A 20,382-nucleotide genomic window follows, 5' to 3' on the forward strand; every position below is an offset into this window, starting at 1 on the left:
AGTGAGGCAAATGGAAACGAAATAAAGTTGAACAAACTTTCCAATATAAATTTTTAAAAATTCTTAAATGCATTTGGGAAACACCATAAATTCATCATGATACCATATTTTTTTTTCTTCAAAAAATCAAATAAGTTATTTTCCCTTTATTATTCTTTCTATATTTTTCTTGATTTCCCAAATTTAAGAATATATAATATTTTTCCTTGTTAAAATGTTATCCCAATTCCAATTTTTATGTACTATATTAGCTTATTAATTTTTATAATAATTATCTTAAAAATTATACAACCAACAATGATTGATATAAGTGGTAGTGATTTGTATCTCTTAACTAAGTGGTCTAGGATTTACTGCGTTCGACGGAGACTATTTCGTATCAATATTATGATCACAAACAAAATCTTAAAAATATATTTATCATAATTATTAGGCAAGTCATTTTAGCTCGCTTCTAATATTTCAAGTAACGTCTTTTAAAATATAAGCTTATAGCTTTTTAATTTTATTTCCTTTTTAAATATGTCATTTTTTATTTTTTAGCTACTTCAACAGTTAGTTTTACAAAACATTTATAAATTAATAAGTTAGCTTAAAAACTTCTAACTTTCTGCTACCAACTAATTTTGTCAAACATAACCTATATATACCCATATAAAGGAAAGATTAGAAGAGTCAAACTTTAATACTAAGAGAACGTTTATTTCATGAAATCTTCTAGAATTTCAGGAAATATGAAGATGAAAATATATATTTCCACGTTTATTTTAAGGTAATCGACAAATATTTCTGAATATGATTTATTCTCAAAAAAGTGAGATACTCATGATTATGTTGATTTTATACTGAGTTGATTCTCATGAAAAAAGGGCGAGAATACCTATTAGTTCTATTATGCCTTGGATATCAATACCTATTTTCTCATTATTTGTGTATGATTTTTTTTTTATGTGAATCTCTCTACAATTTATGCTTTACATCAACTAGTATTTCAGATTCCACAATTCAATTTTGATATCAGAGGGTGTGAATTTGAAGATATATAATAGAGGAGTATGTTGCAGTTATTTTTGAAATTTAATTATTGATATGAAGGCAATTTACCGATTTTTTTTTGTTTACTTGAGGTGTGGTTTTTGTTGTACATATTTTTTTTTGTGTTGCATGTTCTTTTTAAGGCTGGGGATATTTTTTAAGAGCTTCTTCTCTAGCAGTCTACGGTAAGCCTTTTTGTCAGCCATTGAGCAAGTGAGAAGAGAATCAAGCAACTTCTGGACTTTCTCTGGCACGCCTCGCTATCGATTGTGACTTCCCAGCCATTGGAAATTCTTTTTCTCCAGTTTGAGGTTGTGTTACACTAAGATGTGGTTAAATTGAATTTTTTTTTTGTAAGATTCTTCACTACTATTTGTTAACTAGAGTCTAACTGCATGTTGTTGTGTAGGTGCATATAACAAGTTTCTTAATATAAAAAAGATATTTTAGTAATATAACATACATTCCTAAGAATAAAATAACACGAATCAAACATATTTTTTTAACACTTCTAAGAATAAAAAAAATTCTCAACCAATTTTAATAATTAAATAAATATATTTTTCTTGAAATATTCAAAAATGTGGTTCTCATCTAATATTCTTGGGAATAACATTTTTGGAAAAGAAAAAAGCTTTGATGAAACAAATGCCTCCCTAAACCTCTGTTTGACAGAGGGGTGAGATAAAAATTATTTAAGAAATACTGAAATATTCCTTAACACACTCTCTTTAATTGATTAAATTTTATTAAAAATAACAAAATCAGGATGAGGGTCATTAAATATGATATGAGACCAACTAAATTTTGTCATTTTCAATAAATTTTAGTTAATCAGAAAGAATGTATTTGAAAAAGAGTATGTTAAAAATTGTGTTCCTAATAATTTTCAAATTATTTATAATGTATTTGGTTTAGAGAATGAAAATAAAAAGAATAAAAATAGAATAATTTTTTGAATGAAAATAAAGTATAAATAGTGTGGGTACCCACAAAATTTATCTTTTTCCTTTTTAGATCAAACAAAAACTTAAGATAAAAATAATTTTAAAATTTATTCTATTTTATCCGTTGTTCCAACTAAACACTTGTCATTTTTATTTTATTCTTCATTTATCTATTTTATTCTTATCTACTCTATTTCTTATATATGGCAAACAAGTTTATTCAAATAGATTGCTTTAACAACTTAACTAACTCATTGTATTTCAACGATTTTTACCCCACTAATCTATCAAATTTATAGTCTCTCACTTTTCAATCCAAAGTAAAAATAAAAAAAAAAGTCATGTGACGTGTCCTATGTTCCAATAACTTTGGTTTATCCAAAGTCAGAATCCAAAGTAGAAAGCAGAAACTCCACCAAGGATCCAAATCCATGTTTTGTAACGTGATTTCTGTGAATATATTGCCCCGCTTACCCCATTTCAAATTTCAAACCCCCCTAACGGTCGAATTTTCATTAAGGCAAGTTTCAATCTTCGCACATAGTTTCCTTGTAACCAAATCAAAATTCCATTTCAGAAAAACCTTCTACCTAAAACATCATATCACCACCATTACATAACCCCCTTTTATTAATTTATGCTGCTATTTATTTTTAACTTTATAATTATTATTGTTATTATTATTCTTGCTGAATTCAACGTTCAAACTTGGTCGTTTTATCAATGGAGGATAATAATCAATGGTGTCTCTATGACCATGACCCACTTCTTCTCACAGACGTTTCTTTGCAGCAAGAATCCTCTTCTTATACTCACTGCCCCAATTGTAAGAATCCTTCAACTTTTCTCATTCATTTTTTTTCTCTTTCTCTCTCTCTTGTGGAAAGAGCAAAAAAAAAAAAAAAAAATTTAAAAATGTAAAGATAAAAAAATGATTATAACTTGTAAGTTTTGAACTTGATGATCTCCTCGTGCACCCTTTTGTCTTGTTTGCCACTTTTTGTTTTCTTTTTGACGCAACAGCTCTTTCACAAGCATCACTGAGCTCTCGGAGTTTGGCTATGGCGGATGAGCCTGTGTCTCGTGGTGACAGCCCCAGCATCGGTTAGGACACTGAACTGAAGAGAAAATGAAAAATTTTGTTAAAGAATTGAATCTTTTTCTCGTCTTGGATGAACCCCCATTTTGTGATTTTGATGAGGGTTGTGAATTGATGCTGCAGGGTTTTCTCAGGAAAATGGAAGATTTGAAGGGAACAGCGTGAAATTCGATGACCCAAATGTGAAAAATGTGTTTGATGGTAAATGGGATTAGGTTTTGCTAGCACAATTTGAGATTTTTAATTTTTTTTTGTGTGGTTTTAGTTCCTGAAACTTCGGTTTTTAAGCCGAATTACATGGTGTGATCCATGTAGCCAACCTCAATTAGTGGGATAATAAAACTTTGTTGTTGTAGTTTTAGTTTTTGTGGCGTTTGAGAATTGAGTGGCTCTTAGGATCTGATCATCTGATAGAATATAATGGGAATATATTGTTTCAGGAAGATCAATTTTGGGGTATTCTCTTACATCCCCAGATTTGGTCATTTGTGGCTCACCAGATATTGCTGGAATCAGCTATGGTGATTCCCCTGAGTTGTCGAAGAACAAACATTCCAAGGATGTGGAGCAATCTATGGAGCTTTCTCTAGAGAATGGAATCAAGGGGTCTCAAGTAGAAGTTGACAATGGCCATAAGATCCCAACTGTTAAATTCTCCAACTTCTGTCAAACTTTTGAGCAAGAGGAAAAGCCACTGTCCCCTGAAGCCTCCTTTGAGCTTCTTCCACCTCTTGTAACCAGGAATGAGTCACCCCAAGATCACCCTCCTAGTGAGTTCAACTTTTGTTATCTCTGATTGTGAATAAAGGTTTTCAAATATGAACAATGGTTATACATGATGTGAAGTTGCTGGTTATAAGTCCAAACTCCAATTGTTATTTAAGATCATTTTGCTTCAAATTCAGGAGATACTGAGATGCTTGAAGATATTGGAGTGTCTCAGGAGGCAGAAATGGAGTCTTCAGAAGTATGCCTCTTTGTGAATAGTGATAGATTTGTTGTTTTGAGCAGGAAAAATGTAGGGTGATAATATTTGCTTTCATTTTCAATGATGTTCTTGTAGGATACCGAGGATATTGGGATGGAAGAGAAGTTTAAGAGACTGAAAAGAGAGTTTGACTGTCAGAGAAAGGAGCTGACGGAAACAAGGAGGGAGTTGGGGGAGATCAAGAGAGAGAATCAACAGAAGAGTAGAGAATGCCAAGAAGCTTGGAACTCCTTGAAAGAACTTCAAAATGAGCTAATGCGCAAGTCCATGCACGTTGGATCTTTGGGTATGCATAACTCTTTATGTGGTTATTATTATACTATTATATAACTAATCATTTGAGGTTTTGTTTCTCTGATCAATTGATATTTTTGGCTGTGCAGCATTTGCCATTGAGGGGCAAGTGAAGGAGAAAAGTAAGTGGTTTTCATCACTGAGAGACTTGACGAGGAAATTGAAGGTACTGATATGTTAACAAAGTTGAGTGACAAACAAATCAAGAAGGGTAAAGATATATTTATAACATGTTAATCAATTTCATTGTATAGATCATGAAAATGGAACACATCAAGCTATTAGAGGAAGCAGAGGCAAGCAAAAAATATCAAGCAGATATGAGAGAAATGGGACTTATTATCAAGTCCAAAAGTAAGTAGATAATATAGCTTTCAATCTTACACACGTTAATAGTTTGCCGTTCCGAACTTGTGCATAGTTTAATTCCTCTATTTATATTATAGTAAATGAACAGCTGGAGTCACATGAAGATCTCAAGTCCAAATATATTGAAGGGGCTAAGGAACGGAAAGATCTTTACAACAAGGTTTTGGAGTTGACAGGTAAGTTGTGAAGCTGATCTTGCTTTCATAGATTTGGATGGAATATAAATAATATGCATGATCACTAACTAATTAATCCTTCTTCACAGGAAACATAAGGGTCTTTTGCCGTTGTAGGCCTCTCAATGCCGAAGAGATATCTGCAGGAGCAACAATGGCCTTAGATTTTGAATTTGCGAAAGATGGTGATTTAACTGTAATGTCAAATGGAGCTCCTAAAAGGAATTTCAAGTTCGATGCTGTCTTTGGTCCCCAAGCTGAGCAAGGTATTGCCAGGAATTCTTTAGGATGAGGTTCTGAATTGAACACAAATGCTCAGTTTAACAGATTTATTTATTTTTCTTTTATAGCTGATATTTTTGAAGACACAGCACCATTTGCAACCTCAGTTCTAGATGGATACAATGTATGCATTTTTGCATATGGACAGACTGGGACAGGAAAAACTTTCACAATGGAGGGCACAGAAGAGGCTCGAGGTGTTAATTTCAGGACTCTTGAGAAAATGTTTGACATAATCAAGGAGAGACAAAAGCTCTATTGTTATGATATCTCTGTAAGTGTCTTAGAAGTGTACAATGAACAAATAAGAGATTTGCTGGTTGCAGGAAATCATCCTGGAACAGCTGCAAAAAGGTAGACTAAAAATCGGTTATTTTCCTTCTATTTTCAACCTAACAGCAGCTTACAATTAAACTTGGACAAGGAAATTAAACTAAAACTTACTTTTAGCTTATTCTATAGTAACTGATATAGTTCACTAAAATGTGGTTATTTGTAGACTTGAAATAAGGCAAGCTGGTGAAGGAATGCATCACATTCCAGGGTTAGTTGAAGCACATGTGAACAATATGACTGAAGTCTGGGAAGTCCTACAAACTGGTAGCAATGCAAGGGCAGTAAGCTCAACCAATGCCAATGAGCATAGCAGCCGATCTCACTGGTGAATTTAAACTTTTTTTTTTATTAGATTCCTGAACCATATGTGAATTAGGTTTCTAAACCATCTGGTTGGAGAAAAACTACTTATGATGGGCTATTGTTTCTCTATACAGCATTCACTGTGTTATGGTTAAGGGAGAGAATTTGTTGAATGGGGAATGCACAAGAAGCAAGTTATGGCTGGTGGACCTAGCAGGCAGCGAGCGAGTGGCAAAGACAGAAGTGCATGGTGATAGACTGAAGGAGACACAAAATATTAATAGGTCTCTCTCTGCACTTGGTGATGTCATATCAGCTCTTGCAACAAAAAGTTCACACATTCCTTTCAGGTTATGTCAATATAATTTTTAGCTCATGTTTTCAATCCCAAATGCTGAAATGAATCACCATCTTTTGGTCTACTGGTCAGTATTGAAATTTTTGTTCATCATGTTGCAGGAACTCCAAGCTTACACACTTGCTGCAAGACTCATTAGGTACTTATTTCCCCATGCAAAGAAACTTATCTAGGCTTGTTTCCTTTGCACGTGTATGCCTGACTTCTATCTATCCTATGCAAATATGAAAATAAAATTTGTTGAACAATCTTGTTTTTCCAGGAGGAGATTCAAAGGCACTCATGTTTGTACAGATCAGTCCTAATGAAAACGATTTGAGTGAGACAATTTGCTCTCTGAACTTTGCTAGTAGAGTAAGAGGAATAGAATTGGGACCTGCAAGAAAGCAGTTGGACACTGTTGAACTTTTGAGACACAAACAAATGGTATGATTCATGTAATGCTGTTGTATTTATAAAGTATCTATATTCCACTGCTTAACTGTGATAGTGTATTTTCTTTTTAATAAGTTTACTCTCCTTTGTTAGGCTGAGAAAGTCAAACAAGAGGTAAGGCTGAAGGATTTGCAAATCAAGAAGATGGAGGAAACAATCCATGGATTGGAGTCCAAGATGAAGGAAAGCGACAATAAGAACAAAAATCTCCAAGAGAAGGTATCATATCAAAGCACAAATTTATAATTTATATCCTTATAAGTAGTCTTCCTTTCCCCAAGTAGATGGATTCTCTTGGATTTCACTTGTGAATATTTCATCATTGTCTGTATTCACTTTGAAGGTCAAGGAACTGGAATCACAACTTCTGGTTGAGAGAAAGCTGGCGCGTCAACATGTAGACTCAAAGATAGCTGAGCAGCACCAAATGAAACATCAAGAAGAGCAAAACAATACACTTATGAGACCAGCACTTGCAAGTAGACCACTAGGAAGTCTCAAGAATTTCAATGATCCAGTGAGTGGTGGTGGATGGTGCAAAGACCAACAAATAAATTCAGCTAAACCCCTCGCTGAGAACAACATCTTGAAACCTTGTATACCCTTTTCTACAATGGAGAGCTCCATCAAGTGCATTGATCATGCTGAGAAAGAAAACAATCCTGACATGGCTGACAAGGCTCTATTGCCAAAAAGGCCTGGAAGAGCTTCTACTATATGCATGATGACACCGCGTGTTCCTTCAGCCATTGCCTCAAGGAGAAACTCTCTGATTCCACTCCCAAGTATACCTAGCTTAACACAGTTCCAGTCACCATTATTACCAAAGTTAACAAACCAAGCTGATCAGAAGGATGTCAATGGGGAATTAGAAACCAACTGTGTGCCTGCACAGACTCATTGTGAGAGTCCCAAAGAAGTTAGAATTGGTGTTAAGAGGATTGGTAGCATACTAAGAAGAAGCCTTCATAAGAAAATACAGATGAAGTCTCCTCTTCAGCAGCACATGAGGAAGGTTGGTGTGAATGTAGGGATGGAGAAAGTTAGAGTTTCCATTGGAAGTAGGGGGAGATTGGCACCAAGGGGCCAAGTAGGAAGTGGTAGAAGAGGAGGAGGAGCTAAAGATATTCAACAAAAGAATAGTCAAAAGGAGAAGGAAAGGGGATGGATTTGAAAGTAGGTAGGAAGTGTTGATCTAGATTTTATTTATTTATTTTATTTTACTTTTTTGTTATATATGGATAGATGAAATTGATTTCTTGTGTGTCACCATCCCTTTCAAGGAAATATGAAAAATGATATGTTTTTCATATGGGAAATGCTAAAATAGTGTAAAAACTTTAATGTGTATGTATGTGAAAAATTTATCTCATGATTCTCGTCCTTAACAAGTGTGATGTAAACATATATCTACAAACATACTAGTCTTGAGTCTTGACATAATAAATTAATTTCCGATGGTAATTGACTATGGATGTGTAAGAACAATAAAGTTCTAAATAAGCCAAAAACATTTCAGTATTAAATCGTACTTGATGCCTTGCAGTAAAAAACAAATTGCTCCAAGAGTTTATCATGTTAATTAAGTAAATAGCTACTTAAATAATAAAATGAAGAAATGTTTCATAATTCGTATAAAGGTAAATAATATGATCCATTATACACTAAAAGGTTAGTATGTTGTTGGCCTGCATATACCAACATCATTAAGGTACAATGGTGTCAAAACTTGCAATGCTATAAATGGCTTCTCAAGAAATATGAAAAATAAAAGAGTTAACTAAGTTTTTAGGTAAACTTTTTTAAAATTCGATTTTTAGTTCTTAAATTTTTATTTGACTAATAAGGTCTTTCAACTTTTTTTTATTAAAATTTTTAGTTCTTAAACTTTTAGAAATTTTAGATTTTAGTTCCTGAATAAAAGTTTAAATTCATTATTTTTATTTATTTAATGAGATTTTAAGGATTAAAAACTTGATTTTTCAAAAGTTTATGAACTAAAAATTTTAATGGAAAAAATTTGAGGACATTAATTGGTTAAACAAAAGCTTAAAAACTAAAAACCTTAATGGAATAAAGTTAAAGGACTTTAACCAGTTAAATAAAAGTTTAACGACTAAAAATTGAATTTTAAAAAAAATTTAACTACTAAAAACTTAGTTAATCCAAAATAATATGAAACTCATTTGTTAAGAGAAGAAATGACAGGGGTGATTGCTTCAAGTTATCTTGGTTTATTCCGGAAATTAGGTTGGGAGGGAAACTTTATTCCTATATTTATTAAAAGGTAATAAAATATTTATTTTGAGGTATATTTTATTACTAAGAAACTAATATGTTCACGTTCTACTCTTTTTTATTCCTGGAGGACGAGGGTGGAAAAGTGAATTCCTGTGTGATGGATGGGAAGTATCTTGTTGAATAAATTAAAAATAGAGACATACCTTGATCGATACCCACTATACCCTATTATCCTCGCATTCATGTTACTTGCATATCAACGTGTATGCGTGTGGTTAGAGAATTCCTACCTGAGAAGAGATAATACATCTTTTAACGTACTTTTTTTAAAATATTGTTTATCATTGACTAAAATTGTTTTGTTATATAGTTTTACTGAAAGAGCAGCACTAGTAATACATTTTTATTGATTAAAATATATTACAAATTATAAAATTAAAAGAATAAGTCATTAAATAAAATATGAGACTTATTGAATTTTATAATTTTCAATATATTTTAACAATGTGCATATTAAAGAGTGTATCTCAAACATTTCTCTACTAAAATTGATTAAAAATAAGCCTAATAAATTTTGTGATTTTTTTTTTACAACGATCTTCACTTATTTAATGAATCTTAGAATTATAAATTTGCAGTTTCAATAAATTTCATAAATTAGAAAAAATATACTATCAAAGAACATGATCATTAATTGATCAACATATCATTGCCCATTCTCGTTCTAATATATTCCATAAGTAGTATTTTGGAGTTTGGGCTTTGGACAGTTTAGTATTCGTATTTGATTTAATGTATTTTATTTTAAACCCACTGGCCTATAAAGACAAAGGTAGTTATGCTTCGTGGTGCATGCCATTTATTTAGTGCAATATTGCTCTAGAGTACATGCACAAGAACTTTTGGTTGGTTGGGTTAAGTCAGAATTAGAAGAAATTTGTCCAACCTAACTTTTTGCTTTCATGGGTAGGTCAGGTTCAAATAAATCTGAAAGCCTACCCAATTAACCTAAACCATGAGAACCCTTGTATTGACTTAATTAATTACCATTCTTGAAGTGTCAGTTCGAAACTTACTACACTATAAAGAATTATATTCAAATCACTATGTCAACATAAACACTAGTTCTGTTAGGTTCGGTTCAGTAGATGTCTTACAAGCAAAATTTTGACTAGCCCCCTTATGTCAAAACACGATCGAGGGACATATATAAACATAGGCTACTCTTATTTATCACAAGTTACATAAAATAAAAAAATCTGCATATGACCTTGCAAGACCCCTGATAGATAGATGCATACCAACCTTCAAATCAGAACATTAATTGAGAGTTTCATAGCCTATTCAAATTAAAAAAAGCATTTCAGCATAATGGGTTAGGGGAGTTAATTAATATAAAAAACAAACAATCATATAAATCACCACCTTGTGAGAATCACGTACAACAAAATTCATAATAATTTGTCGGGATTGGTAATTTAATTCTCAGTTGATTCAAGATTAGTTATAAAGCAGACATAATTAAAACAGATAATAAGCAATTTGCATTGTATGATTAATAATATAAGTAAGTTCCCTTATCATAACTTATCTTTCACATAAATAATTTACCTGATCAATAAAGTGATGCCTATAGTTTTTATTTTCAATTTTCATGTTGATTTAATTCATTTGTCTGCATTCGAGACAGGTGTGGCTTCTAACTGAAATAACTTCAAGCAATTAACTTGCAAGTTCAGGATGCAATGGAATCATTGAACTCATTTGCCAACTTTGAGCATCTTATATATATAATTTCTTTTGCTTCTATATAATATCACCAACTGGGTTCACCAAACAGGATGAACCTTTAATTTGGCCAACTGTATGATACAAAAAAAAGTATATAATCATCTCACCAATTCTCAACTTTGTCAATATGTTTCAGATGGGTACCCTAATTTAGTTGAGGGTCATGATTGAGCACTCTCTCTCTCTCAACATTTGTTTGAACACTTATGATAAATTAAATAATGTGAAGGGATCTGAGTTAATGATTGAGAGCTCCAAAGGGTGTATGATATATATATATATATATATATATATATATATATATTAGACAATATGGAAGTTGATGCATGTGACTGTGTGGAAAGAAGATGAAATTGGAGACATTAAAGAAATATGAGAAAGGTCAGGTGTTATTGTTTTTGTTTATAATCATGAAAACTAAATTATATAATTTGAGTTTTAGCATAATGGCCAAATACAATGCATCAATCCTTATTATAAAGGTCGGCAATAGCATGTCTGTCTCACCTGATGTAAAAATTGTGATTACTTTAATTTATTCGATTTAGTTAAAAAGCTAATTTTTTTTTATCGATAGAAGATAGTATTAGAACAATTCATCCGGTTAATTAGTTAATTTATTTATTTGTTTATACTACTTTTTACTTCTAGAAGTTATTTTTTCTAAATTTCTTGTGTATGTTATGTGGGTATATATATAGCTTGCTTGATAAGCACCCATCTATGTATGTATGCATGGGAAATGTTGTCTCAATGAACAATGAAGGATACAAGGTTTATTCCCGGCCCCATCCATATCATAAAGCAACATGCAGCATGATGTTGTTTCACCTATGTACGCATACCTAGTGAGACATGTATGATATGCGTCCCAAATCGAATAAACCATCAATTTAATCTTTTAATTATTATTATTTTTCTTATCTACTCTTTAAAGTAATAAAATTATATAAGTAATTTCTAAAATATTGGATAACTATCAATTGATATATTTAATTTACTAACTATCAAACTAATTTGAAAGGTTTTCAAATATTTGGAAGATTACTTAGTATGACTAGCTTTTAATATTTAAGAGAATATATATATATATAAATTATTTTTTAATATGAATATGTTAACAAGTTACATCATTATATATTTTAAGATATTTTTTAGTTATATATAATTTGTTAACACACTCATATTAAAAAAAAATATACACATTAACAAATCTCACAAACACTTATTAATATATATATCCTTATTTTTTAGTATGAATATAATTACAAGTTACATCATTTTATATTTTAAGATATTTTTTAGTTATATCTCACTAATGTAATAAAATATTAACTTTGTTGATTAAAACAAAATAAAGCAATAGTTGTTGAGTCGGCTGAATTTTTTCATTTATGAAATATGTATTATATACCAAGGTTTCTTTCTGAAATGTCTAAGAGTCTAAACCTTCTCAGAGAGCTCACCGCTAATATTGAAGAAGTATATCCTATCCGAAATTAATGAAGACATCACCTGTGTAGGGCATCAATTCCATGTCATTAATTAATTGCTTTTATATTGACAAAAAAGTTTATTCATTTCGAAATGGGCCATGCGATTTTTAAGAGTTTCAAAAGACATTAGCCTAGCTCTCATGTGAGCCATGCAGACACACATAGTGCAATGTCCATTTAGATGAAGCCAATAAGTCTTAGGGTCTTCCTGGGAGGGTTGAATTGACACGTGCTTTTGTGACTTATGATGAGATTAATTTGGAGAGGTCTTTGGATAAACATTACCAATTGTGTTTTGATTAGTATTAATTATTATTAACCACTAAACATTGCCTTGGATACCAGTAAGCATTTGGGCAAGTTGAACCATTAATATGCATTTTTCCTAAATAAACTATACGTATGGGCATGCCAAATGCACATGCATGTGTGTGTGTGTGGGGGTGTTAAGCACGAATTTGCTTGTAATACAAATGTTGAGCATGATATGACTATGAAGAGAGATTATTCGTAGTATTGGGAAACTGTGTTTGCAAAAGAAGAATCCGATATTATATTAAAAATCTAAGGAAAGGCAAATAAATTAGCTTCAAAATAGGATATTTCTAAATTCACAGGCAACTCATTGTTTTCTATAAGTATACATTAATTTATCTAGTAAACTCAAGTAATTTACCAATATCATGTTTACCATTTTTTTAAAAAAAAAATCAGGACCATTTTCTATAAGTATGCATAATTTGTTTCAAAATATTCAGATATTCATATTTTTGGAGATTATCATTTAATGAGTTTTGTTATGTATGGCTTTAAAATAATTTTTCTACACCATCCATGCATACAAATGAAATCCATATTTAATGCAATCAAATATTAGTTGTTTAGTTGAAAATTTGAAAAAAAAAAATAAACTTAGTCATTGGATAATCTTTTCTCCCCTTAAAGTAATTGCGTAAAAAATAAAATAAATAATTTGTTCATTTTTAGTTTAAGGAAATATGCTCTAGAAACTTAGGGGCGTTTAGATATGTACTTTTATTTTCTATTTTCACTTTTTAACAACAAAACTTTGACCTTATTTTCAATTTGTTTGTTGTTTGCAAAGATTTATACAGGAAATAGGCAAAACAAAAAAAATTATTTTCAATGTTTCATGTGTAAATCTTTGAAAATAGGAAAAAAATAAAAATAAGGTGAAAATTTTATAATTAAAAAGTGAAAACATAAAACAAAAGTACAAGTAAGTCCCTCTTAATACAAAATTATTATTATTTTTGTTAGAAATTACAATTTAATGTAACTGCATGTCTAAATGAATTTAAGATTATTAATTAAGTTGAAATAATCCGTAGTTATTAGTTTACTAGGTGGTAATTATTAAGAAAGTGTAAGTTCTAAGATGTTTGCCAATTTCTACATTCATATTGTGGTTTTCTTCTAAAAAAAACTCAAATAATTGGTTAGAACATGACGTGGAATCAATGAAAATTTTTAAGATTTTTAGTTTCAACATAGACTTCGCTGTTTTTTAGCATGAATATTGGAATGTCAAGCAAAACGTGGTGTGTATGAGTTCTTTATTTACTTTTGGGTAGGAAGGGGGGATATTATTCAACATTTACCCCCAAATTTCTATACAAATTAATATCATCAAATATGTGCGAGTTTGTGTAAATTAATTGTCTAAATAATTCATTTATTTCGTCAATTTTGGAGGGGAGGTATCAGATCCCCTAAAAAAATTAGAGTTGACTAAAGGGTGCTAGTGAGTAAGAGCAAGGGAACACAACCCATCCCCCTTCATTATTATTATCAATTGAATATTAACACTTTCTTAAATTTAACATTTCCTCAATAGAGAAGAGCAGTTGGATCTCTCTTATCACGAGGGATGGAGGTTCATAATTTTGGTGTTGCTAGCCTCCATTATTAATTTAGCCGCACTAAATACTACTGCTACCTAAGGAAGTTGAAGCCCATTTTTTTAATTAATGAACTCTGAATTATAGCTTGCTCTAAGTAATACTAATACATTAATAAATGGGGGAAAATTGGAATAATTAAATTGTGTAGGCGACAATGTAGGGCCAATGTTGACCACGTGGCAGACAAATAAGTAACCCCTTTCTTCCCAGGGTAGGTCCCAACCCCTTATGAGCTTCAACGCTTTCATATTACCCAACTTCATGTCACATGGGACTACCATCATCACCCATTTTTCTCTTTCATTTATTACCTTAACCTTAGTCACAAACAAAACAATATTTAATTATGAAACATGCGGATTTTGATTGTAAATCCACTGTTCTACTCTTGTTTTGAAGGATATAGTACATTTGAAATGGTTAGGATGATAGTTTAGTTATTCAAAGGCTTTCATTTAATCCTGTTTTGGTTACAATGGTTTAGTTTAACAGCACAATAAAGCCAAGATATTTAACACATATAATTTATCGATGCTCAACTAGTTCTTTTACAAATTACTATCAGCATATGGTTTTCATCATAAAATAAAAAGGATTGATGTGTTGTTTAATTAAATAAGTCACTCAAGTCAAGGGTATCATAATTTGAGCTTAATGCATGCATTTAGGATAATTATGAACTATTTCACCAAAATTATAGGAGTATGATAAGATGTAAGAACTCCTTAAAGAAAAGAATGACACGGCCAAATGTCGTGTTCTAATGGAAGTAAAATATCACAATTGAGTCCATTCTTAAGGGCTGTTCACTATAGTTAACAAGATATCACCTCCAACATGATACCAACTCCTTATCTGCTCTAGCAATTTTATTCACACATGAATTTTGTAGAATTAAATGCAACTCGATCCTATGCAACTACATAGCATTAGCACCGTCCCTATTTTGGGGTAAGAAAGTCTTGGTTTGCCAAGTGCCCTGAACCTAGCTACAGCTAGCTCTAGCACTATAGCATTAAAACCATGCAAAAAAAAATAAAAAATCCACAATTGCATTTTCCAACGAACCAACACAATTAATTACTACTCCCTACCAGCATGTATATCTATCTACGAGCACTGCGTCACTATCACCGACTCAACAACAACGTTAGAAACATACAAGCCAGACCAAACCCCACCCATCTAGCCGTTAATTTCTTCCACAAGGTTCCATTAATTAACACTTATTGTATGTGTTTGATTTATGTTAGAATATCCCAAAAAGTTGATTGAATAAAAAAATTAGATATTTTCAATATTATTATTAGATGAGATGTTAATGACATATCAAAATTGTCAATAAAAACTCACTTAAAAAATTATTATTGATATTTCATATTTTCAAATCACTCTTTAATTGTAACGACTTAATTGATCTCTTGGTGTCATAAAATCTTTCTGTAGATAATTGTTCACTTAACAAGAAAGTGACGTAAGAAAAATATAATTCACTCCTTAAAAAAGCTTAGAGTTCATACCAAATTCTTAATATGCAAACAATACATTTTTCAGACACCAAATGTGTATTTTTTTTAAAAGAATTAAAACATTGAATTCTTAGATTACTCCAGGAGATTATCTTTTTTATTATAAAAAATTGATCCACAATCAAAGACTATTATGATATGAACGATGAGCGATCCAACAAAAAATAAAACTTAAACAAAAATTAAAAATGATTTTTTCTACTTTAAAGAAAAGATTGACATGCGGGAGGAACCTTTTAGTGAATATTCATGATTTTTTAAAATTTAAAAAACTAATAACAAATGTGAGTTAAACCTGAAGCTTTAACTGTGTTATCCTTACAATGTGAACCGACTTCTATCAAATATAGAACTAAATTTTATTAACTTTTTCTTGTCAATTAAAAATGTAAATGATAGGTAATGAAAAGATTAATCTAGATAATAGACTCTTGTAATCCTAAATCATAAAATAATTTATCTTTAGTTACCCCAATAGATCAAGCTAGCTAATAATAGTAGTGATAAATCAAAGTTCCATGATGATATAATAATACGAAAGGAATAGAATATGCAAAGTCCAGTTGGTCAACCTAACCTCTGTATCTGTCCATGTCCCCGATGCTCCAGTTGGGTCAACTTTCTTGAACCTTGGGCCCCACCTTCTCTGTCTTCCCATCCTTTTAAATATACGAAAAAAAAAGACCCAACGTTAATCTCTCAGAACAGAACCAAAACCCACTCTCTCACACACTCCACACAAGACACAACCATGGAGGAGCCAACGTTGTTGTTCCCCGACACCGACCTCGATCTCAGCTTCACCAGCACCACCACTGACCGCACCACCACCACCACCACCACCAGTGCAAGAACAAGCCTCGCCCGCACTAGCAGCCTCACCCTCAGCTTCAACGACCGTTTGTCCACATTCTCCGCCTCGGAAACCACCACCGCCTCCCTTATCAGCCGCCGTCCCCACCGGAGCGGCGATCCCAACTGGTCCGCCATTCAGGCCGCCGTCAACCTCTCCTCCGACGGCCGCCTCCACCTCCGCCACCTTAAGCTCCTCCGCCACCTCGGCTCCGGCAACCTCGGCCGCGTCTTCCTCTGCCGCCTCCGTGACTACGACGGCGCCCACTTCGCCCTCAAGGTCGTCGACAAAGACCTCCTCACCCCGAAGAAACTCTCCCACGCGCAGACCGAAGCGGAGATCCTACACGCGCTGGACCACCCCTTCCTCCCCACTCTCTACGCGCGTATCGACGTTTCGCATTACACGTGCCTTCTCATGGACTTCTGCCCCGGCGGCGACCTCCACTCCCTCCTCCGCAAACAGCCCCAGTTTCGTCTCCCCCTCGCGGCGGCGCGTTTCTTCGCCGCCGAGGTCCTCGTCGCCCTGGAGTACCTCCACGCGCTCGGCATCGTCTACCGCGACCTCAAACCCGAGAACGTCCTCCTGCGCGACGACGGCCACGTCATGCTCTCGGATTTCGATTTGTGCTTCAAATCGGACGTGGCACCAAACGTCAACTTCCGGTCCCACACCTCACCACCTCGCGTGGGCCCCACGAGCGGTTGCTTCAGTTGTAATAATAATAACCGCCACCGAGAAAAGTTGGTTGCAGAGTTCGTGGCGGAACCGGTGACGGCGTTTTCACGGTCGTGCGTTGGGACGCACGAGTATTTAGCTCCCGAGCTTGTCTCGGTTAACGGTCACGGTAACGGCGTGGACTGGTGGGCTTTTGGGGTTTTCGTTTACGAGTTGTTGTACGGGACGACGCCGTTTAAGGGGTGTAGCAAGGAGGGCACGCTGCGCAATATAGCATCAAGCAAGGATGTGAGGTTCGTCCACGTGGCGGAGCGAGAGGAGGCAGGGATGGCCGAGGCGAGGGATTTGATTGAGAAGTTGTTGGTGAAGGACCCTAGGAAGAGGCTAGGGTGCGCTAAGGGTGCTACTGAGATTAAACTACACCCTTTTTTTTATGGAATTAAGTGGCCTTTGATTAGGACTTATAGGCCACCGGAGGTCAAGGGATTCATCAGAAGGAATAAGTCCAACGTTACTTGCAAGAGAAACACCTGCTGGTGGAAGAGACTAGGGCTTCTTGTGAGGAACAAAGGGGGTAAATATAATTTGTTTTCAAACTATAGTAATAATAATTATTATCATGGTTACAAGGTTAGGTAGGTAATAAGCGTGCAATTGTGCCTTCATTATTCGGTTTGCATTTTGGATGGAAGATATAGGATAGTGTGACCATAGTTTTCAATTTTGGGTGTGCGGTGAGTCTAGTTTTTTTTTTGAGGGAGGAGACTGTAGTTTTTCGTGCCACAGGTTTACTGTTGTACATGAATCACAAATGATATATATATATACATCAAACCAATTCCTATAAATATCTATGCCTTCATTATTCATTATTTTTTCTTTCAATTTAGCTATTTTACAAATAATTTTATGTAACTTGTAATTAGTTTAGGTTGTTTAAGGTTATCGTGTGTTATTCACCAGACTTTTATCAATTACTAATCTCTAAAGAAATTTAACTAACTAACTTTAATTAAGCTTCTTTCAATTTTATTTTCTTTCATTTTTATATGACTCCATCTCAAAATCTTATTTAAAGAATTGGTTCTATTTGAACTAATATTATTACTTAAATGTTGTTGGAAGGAAATATATGTACTTAAAAGGACGTACTTAATAAAGAGTTAACCTTGAATTGAGAATAATAATGAGTTGATACAAAGTTGTTAAAGCAGCTACGTGGCGTTTTGCTTTGGCGGATAAAGGAACGTGTGGTTTCATGGTTCACTTTTTGAGTTGATCCCATTGCCTTTTAAATGAAGCCCTCAAAAGTATGTCTGTTTGTGAATAGTGATAGATTTGTTGTTTTGAGCAGGAAACTAGAGAATGATAATATGTGCTTTCATTTTCTATGATGTTTTTATAGGATGTCGAGGATATTGGGGTGGAAGAGAAGTTTAAGAGGCTGAAAAAAGACTTTAAGTTTCAGAGAAAAGAGCTGGCATAAATAAGGAGGAGACTGGGGCAGATCAAGAGAGAATCAACATAAGAGTAGAGAATGTCAAGAAGCTTGGAACTCCTAAAAAGAGATTCAAAATGTCCATGCATGTAGGATCTTAGTTTGGGTATGCATATCCCTTTTTGTAGTTATTATTATACTACTATATAAATAAGCATTTGAGGTTTTGTTTATCTAATCAACTGATATTTTTGTTTCTACAGCATTTGCCATTGAAGGGCAAATGATGGAGAAAAGTAAGTGGTTTTTATCACTGAGAGACTTGACGATCGAGGAAAATGAAGGTATTGATTTGTTAATAAAGTTGAGTGACAAATAAATAAGGCTATATTTATAACGTGTTAATCAATTTCATTATACAGACTATGAGAATAGAAACACATCAAGCTACCGGAGGAAGCAGAGGCAAGCGAAAAATGGTGAGCTAACTGTAATGCCAAATGGAGTAACTCTCCAAAGTTGCTTATAATGGGACACGTTTATATATATCACTCATTTTTTACTTTCCTTCGGTAGAAAGCACCTCTAAACACTACATTTTTACAATGAAACAATTCTTTTTAGGTGCTTCCAAGGTCTCAAAAAAGACTTATATCCATTATATTTTTATTATTAACCTATTTATTAATTTATAATTATCTTATTTATTTTTTAATTACAATTTTTAGTCTATTATTATTTAAAATATTTTTTGGCACAATAAAAAGTAAAAATAAAAATATAATTAAATTATATTTTATTTAAAATAATAAAATTAGTTAACCTCACACAAATAACACACATCAAACATACTAATTAAAATAACAAAAGTTACATATTTAAAATAATAACCAATTTTATTGATTATCGTGTTCAAAATATTTTTAAATATGTTTCATAAGATCTGTCTGAAATTGATGATAACGTCCTCAATAACAACATAATTAAAACATAAATAATTAGTAAAAGTTACATTATAATAACTAGCACAATTACTAAATTGAAGTGTACCCTAATTTATATACAATAATAAAATGTAATTGTTAAAAATTTTAATGGTTACATTTTTTTAAACGTTATCGGCCAACGACTTTTTTTCTTTCTCATTCGACATAGTCAAGAATATTTTTTCTTTCTCATCCAACGACTATTTGTTAAAAAAATAATATTGATTTGCTTCTTTTTAATTAGCTAAAGCAATGCTGCTTCTTCAAGTAACCCATGTCTACTGAATAAATCCATACGTTGTTTGCAGCCCCAATTGCTTCTCAAGCACGTTGCTTCCAATGTTTCAATTGCTTCCCAAGCTAGCGATGTGGGTGCTCTTAGAAGACTCCAAATTACTTATAAAAATATGACTTCCGAAGCTGCTTCTATAAGTTCAGACTCTAACTTATGTAGATTCTAATTTTATCTTTTCTCAAGAAAAGTAGTTGTTGCTTATGATCTTTGAAACTTATGTACGTAAGAACTTCTTATGAGTTATATGAGTGATATACCTCTGTAAAATATGACAAAAAGCAAATAAGAAACAAATAAGAAGCAATAAAAAAGGATAAAACACATACAAATTATATTGGTGAATACCTTGTGTTACGTCTAATTCCTATACCTGTAGAATTTCCACTAACCCAAGCATCAATTGTGGTATTCTTCCTTCTAAACCCTTTACATGCTCTTACAATCAGTACTCTACGAGACTTCGTAAACTCCCCCAAGTATTCTTTCGAAATTTTTTTCCATGTTTTACCTAATTATTTTTTTAAAGTC

The 20,382-nt window shown here is 32.8% G+C and overlaps 2 protein-coding genes across 2 annotated transcripts; both read left to right on the forward strand.

Annotated features, from left to right (window-relative positions):
* The first annotated feature begins 2,473 nt into the window (after window positions 1-2,473).
* LOC114422145 (kinesin-like protein KIN-14Q) lies at window positions 2,474-8,005 on the forward strand. Its single transcript, XM_028388360.1, has 17 exons — window positions 2,474-2,808; window positions 3,006-3,086; window positions 3,205-3,282; window positions 3,522-3,851; window positions 3,987-4,048; window positions 4,145-4,355; window positions 4,453-4,529; window positions 4,618-4,717; window positions 4,810-4,908; window positions 4,998-5,174; window positions 5,259-5,544; window positions 5,690-5,851; window positions 5,964-6,179; window positions 6,289-6,326; window positions 6,450-6,613; window positions 6,716-6,841; window positions 6,966-8,005. The coding sequence occupies exons 1-17, from the start codon at window positions 2,706-2,708 to the stop codon at window positions 7,794-7,796; spliced, it is 3,141 nt and encodes a 1,046-aa protein (XP_028244161.1). The 5' UTR covers window positions 2,474-2,705; the 3' UTR covers window positions 7,797-8,005.
* Window positions 8,006-16,299: 8,294 nt separating this feature from the next.
* On the forward strand, window positions 16,300-20,172 carry LOC114423207 (serine/threonine-protein kinase WAG1-like). The gene is made up of 5 exons (XM_028389869.1): window positions 16,300-17,709; window positions 18,541-18,739; window positions 18,837-18,917; window positions 18,996-19,052; window positions 19,868-20,172. The coding sequence occupies exons 1-2, from the start codon at window positions 16,356-16,358 to the stop codon at window positions 18,573-18,575; spliced, it is 1,389 nt and encodes a 462-aa protein (XP_028245670.1). The 5' UTR covers window positions 16,300-16,355; the 3' UTR covers window positions 18,576-18,739; window positions 18,837-18,917; window positions 18,996-19,052; window positions 19,868-20,172.
* The last annotated feature ends 210 nt before the right edge of the window (window positions 20,173-20,382 follow it).

This window comes from Glycine soja, chromosome 8 (assembly GCF_004193775.1).
Source record: "Glycine soja cultivar W05 chromosome 8, ASM419377v2, whole genome shotgun sequence".
Taxonomy (NCBI): Eukaryota; Viridiplantae; Streptophyta; class Magnoliopsida; order Fabales; family Fabaceae; genus Glycine; species Glycine soja.

Coding starts and splice junctions, on each gene's coding strand:
- LOC114422145 (XM_028388360.1), top strand. CDS start 2,706: ATGGAGGATAATAATCAATGGTGTCTCTATGACCATGACCCACTTCTT. Junction 3,087..3,204: donor TGGTGACAGCCCCAGCATCG/GTTAGGACACTG, acceptor TTGATGCTGCAG/GGTTTTCTCAGGAAAATGGA. Junction 3,852..3,986: donor ACCCCAAGATCACCCTCCTA/GTGAGTTCAACT, acceptor CTTCAAATTCAG/GAGATACTGAGATGCTTGAA.
- LOC114423207 (XM_028389869.1), top strand. CDS start 16,356: ATGGAGGAGCCAACGTTGTTGTTCCCCGACACCGACCTCGATCTCAGC. Junction 17,710..18,540: donor TCTTGTGAGGAACAAAGGGG/GTAAATATAATT, acceptor ATGTTTTTATAG/GATGTCGAGGATATTGGGGT.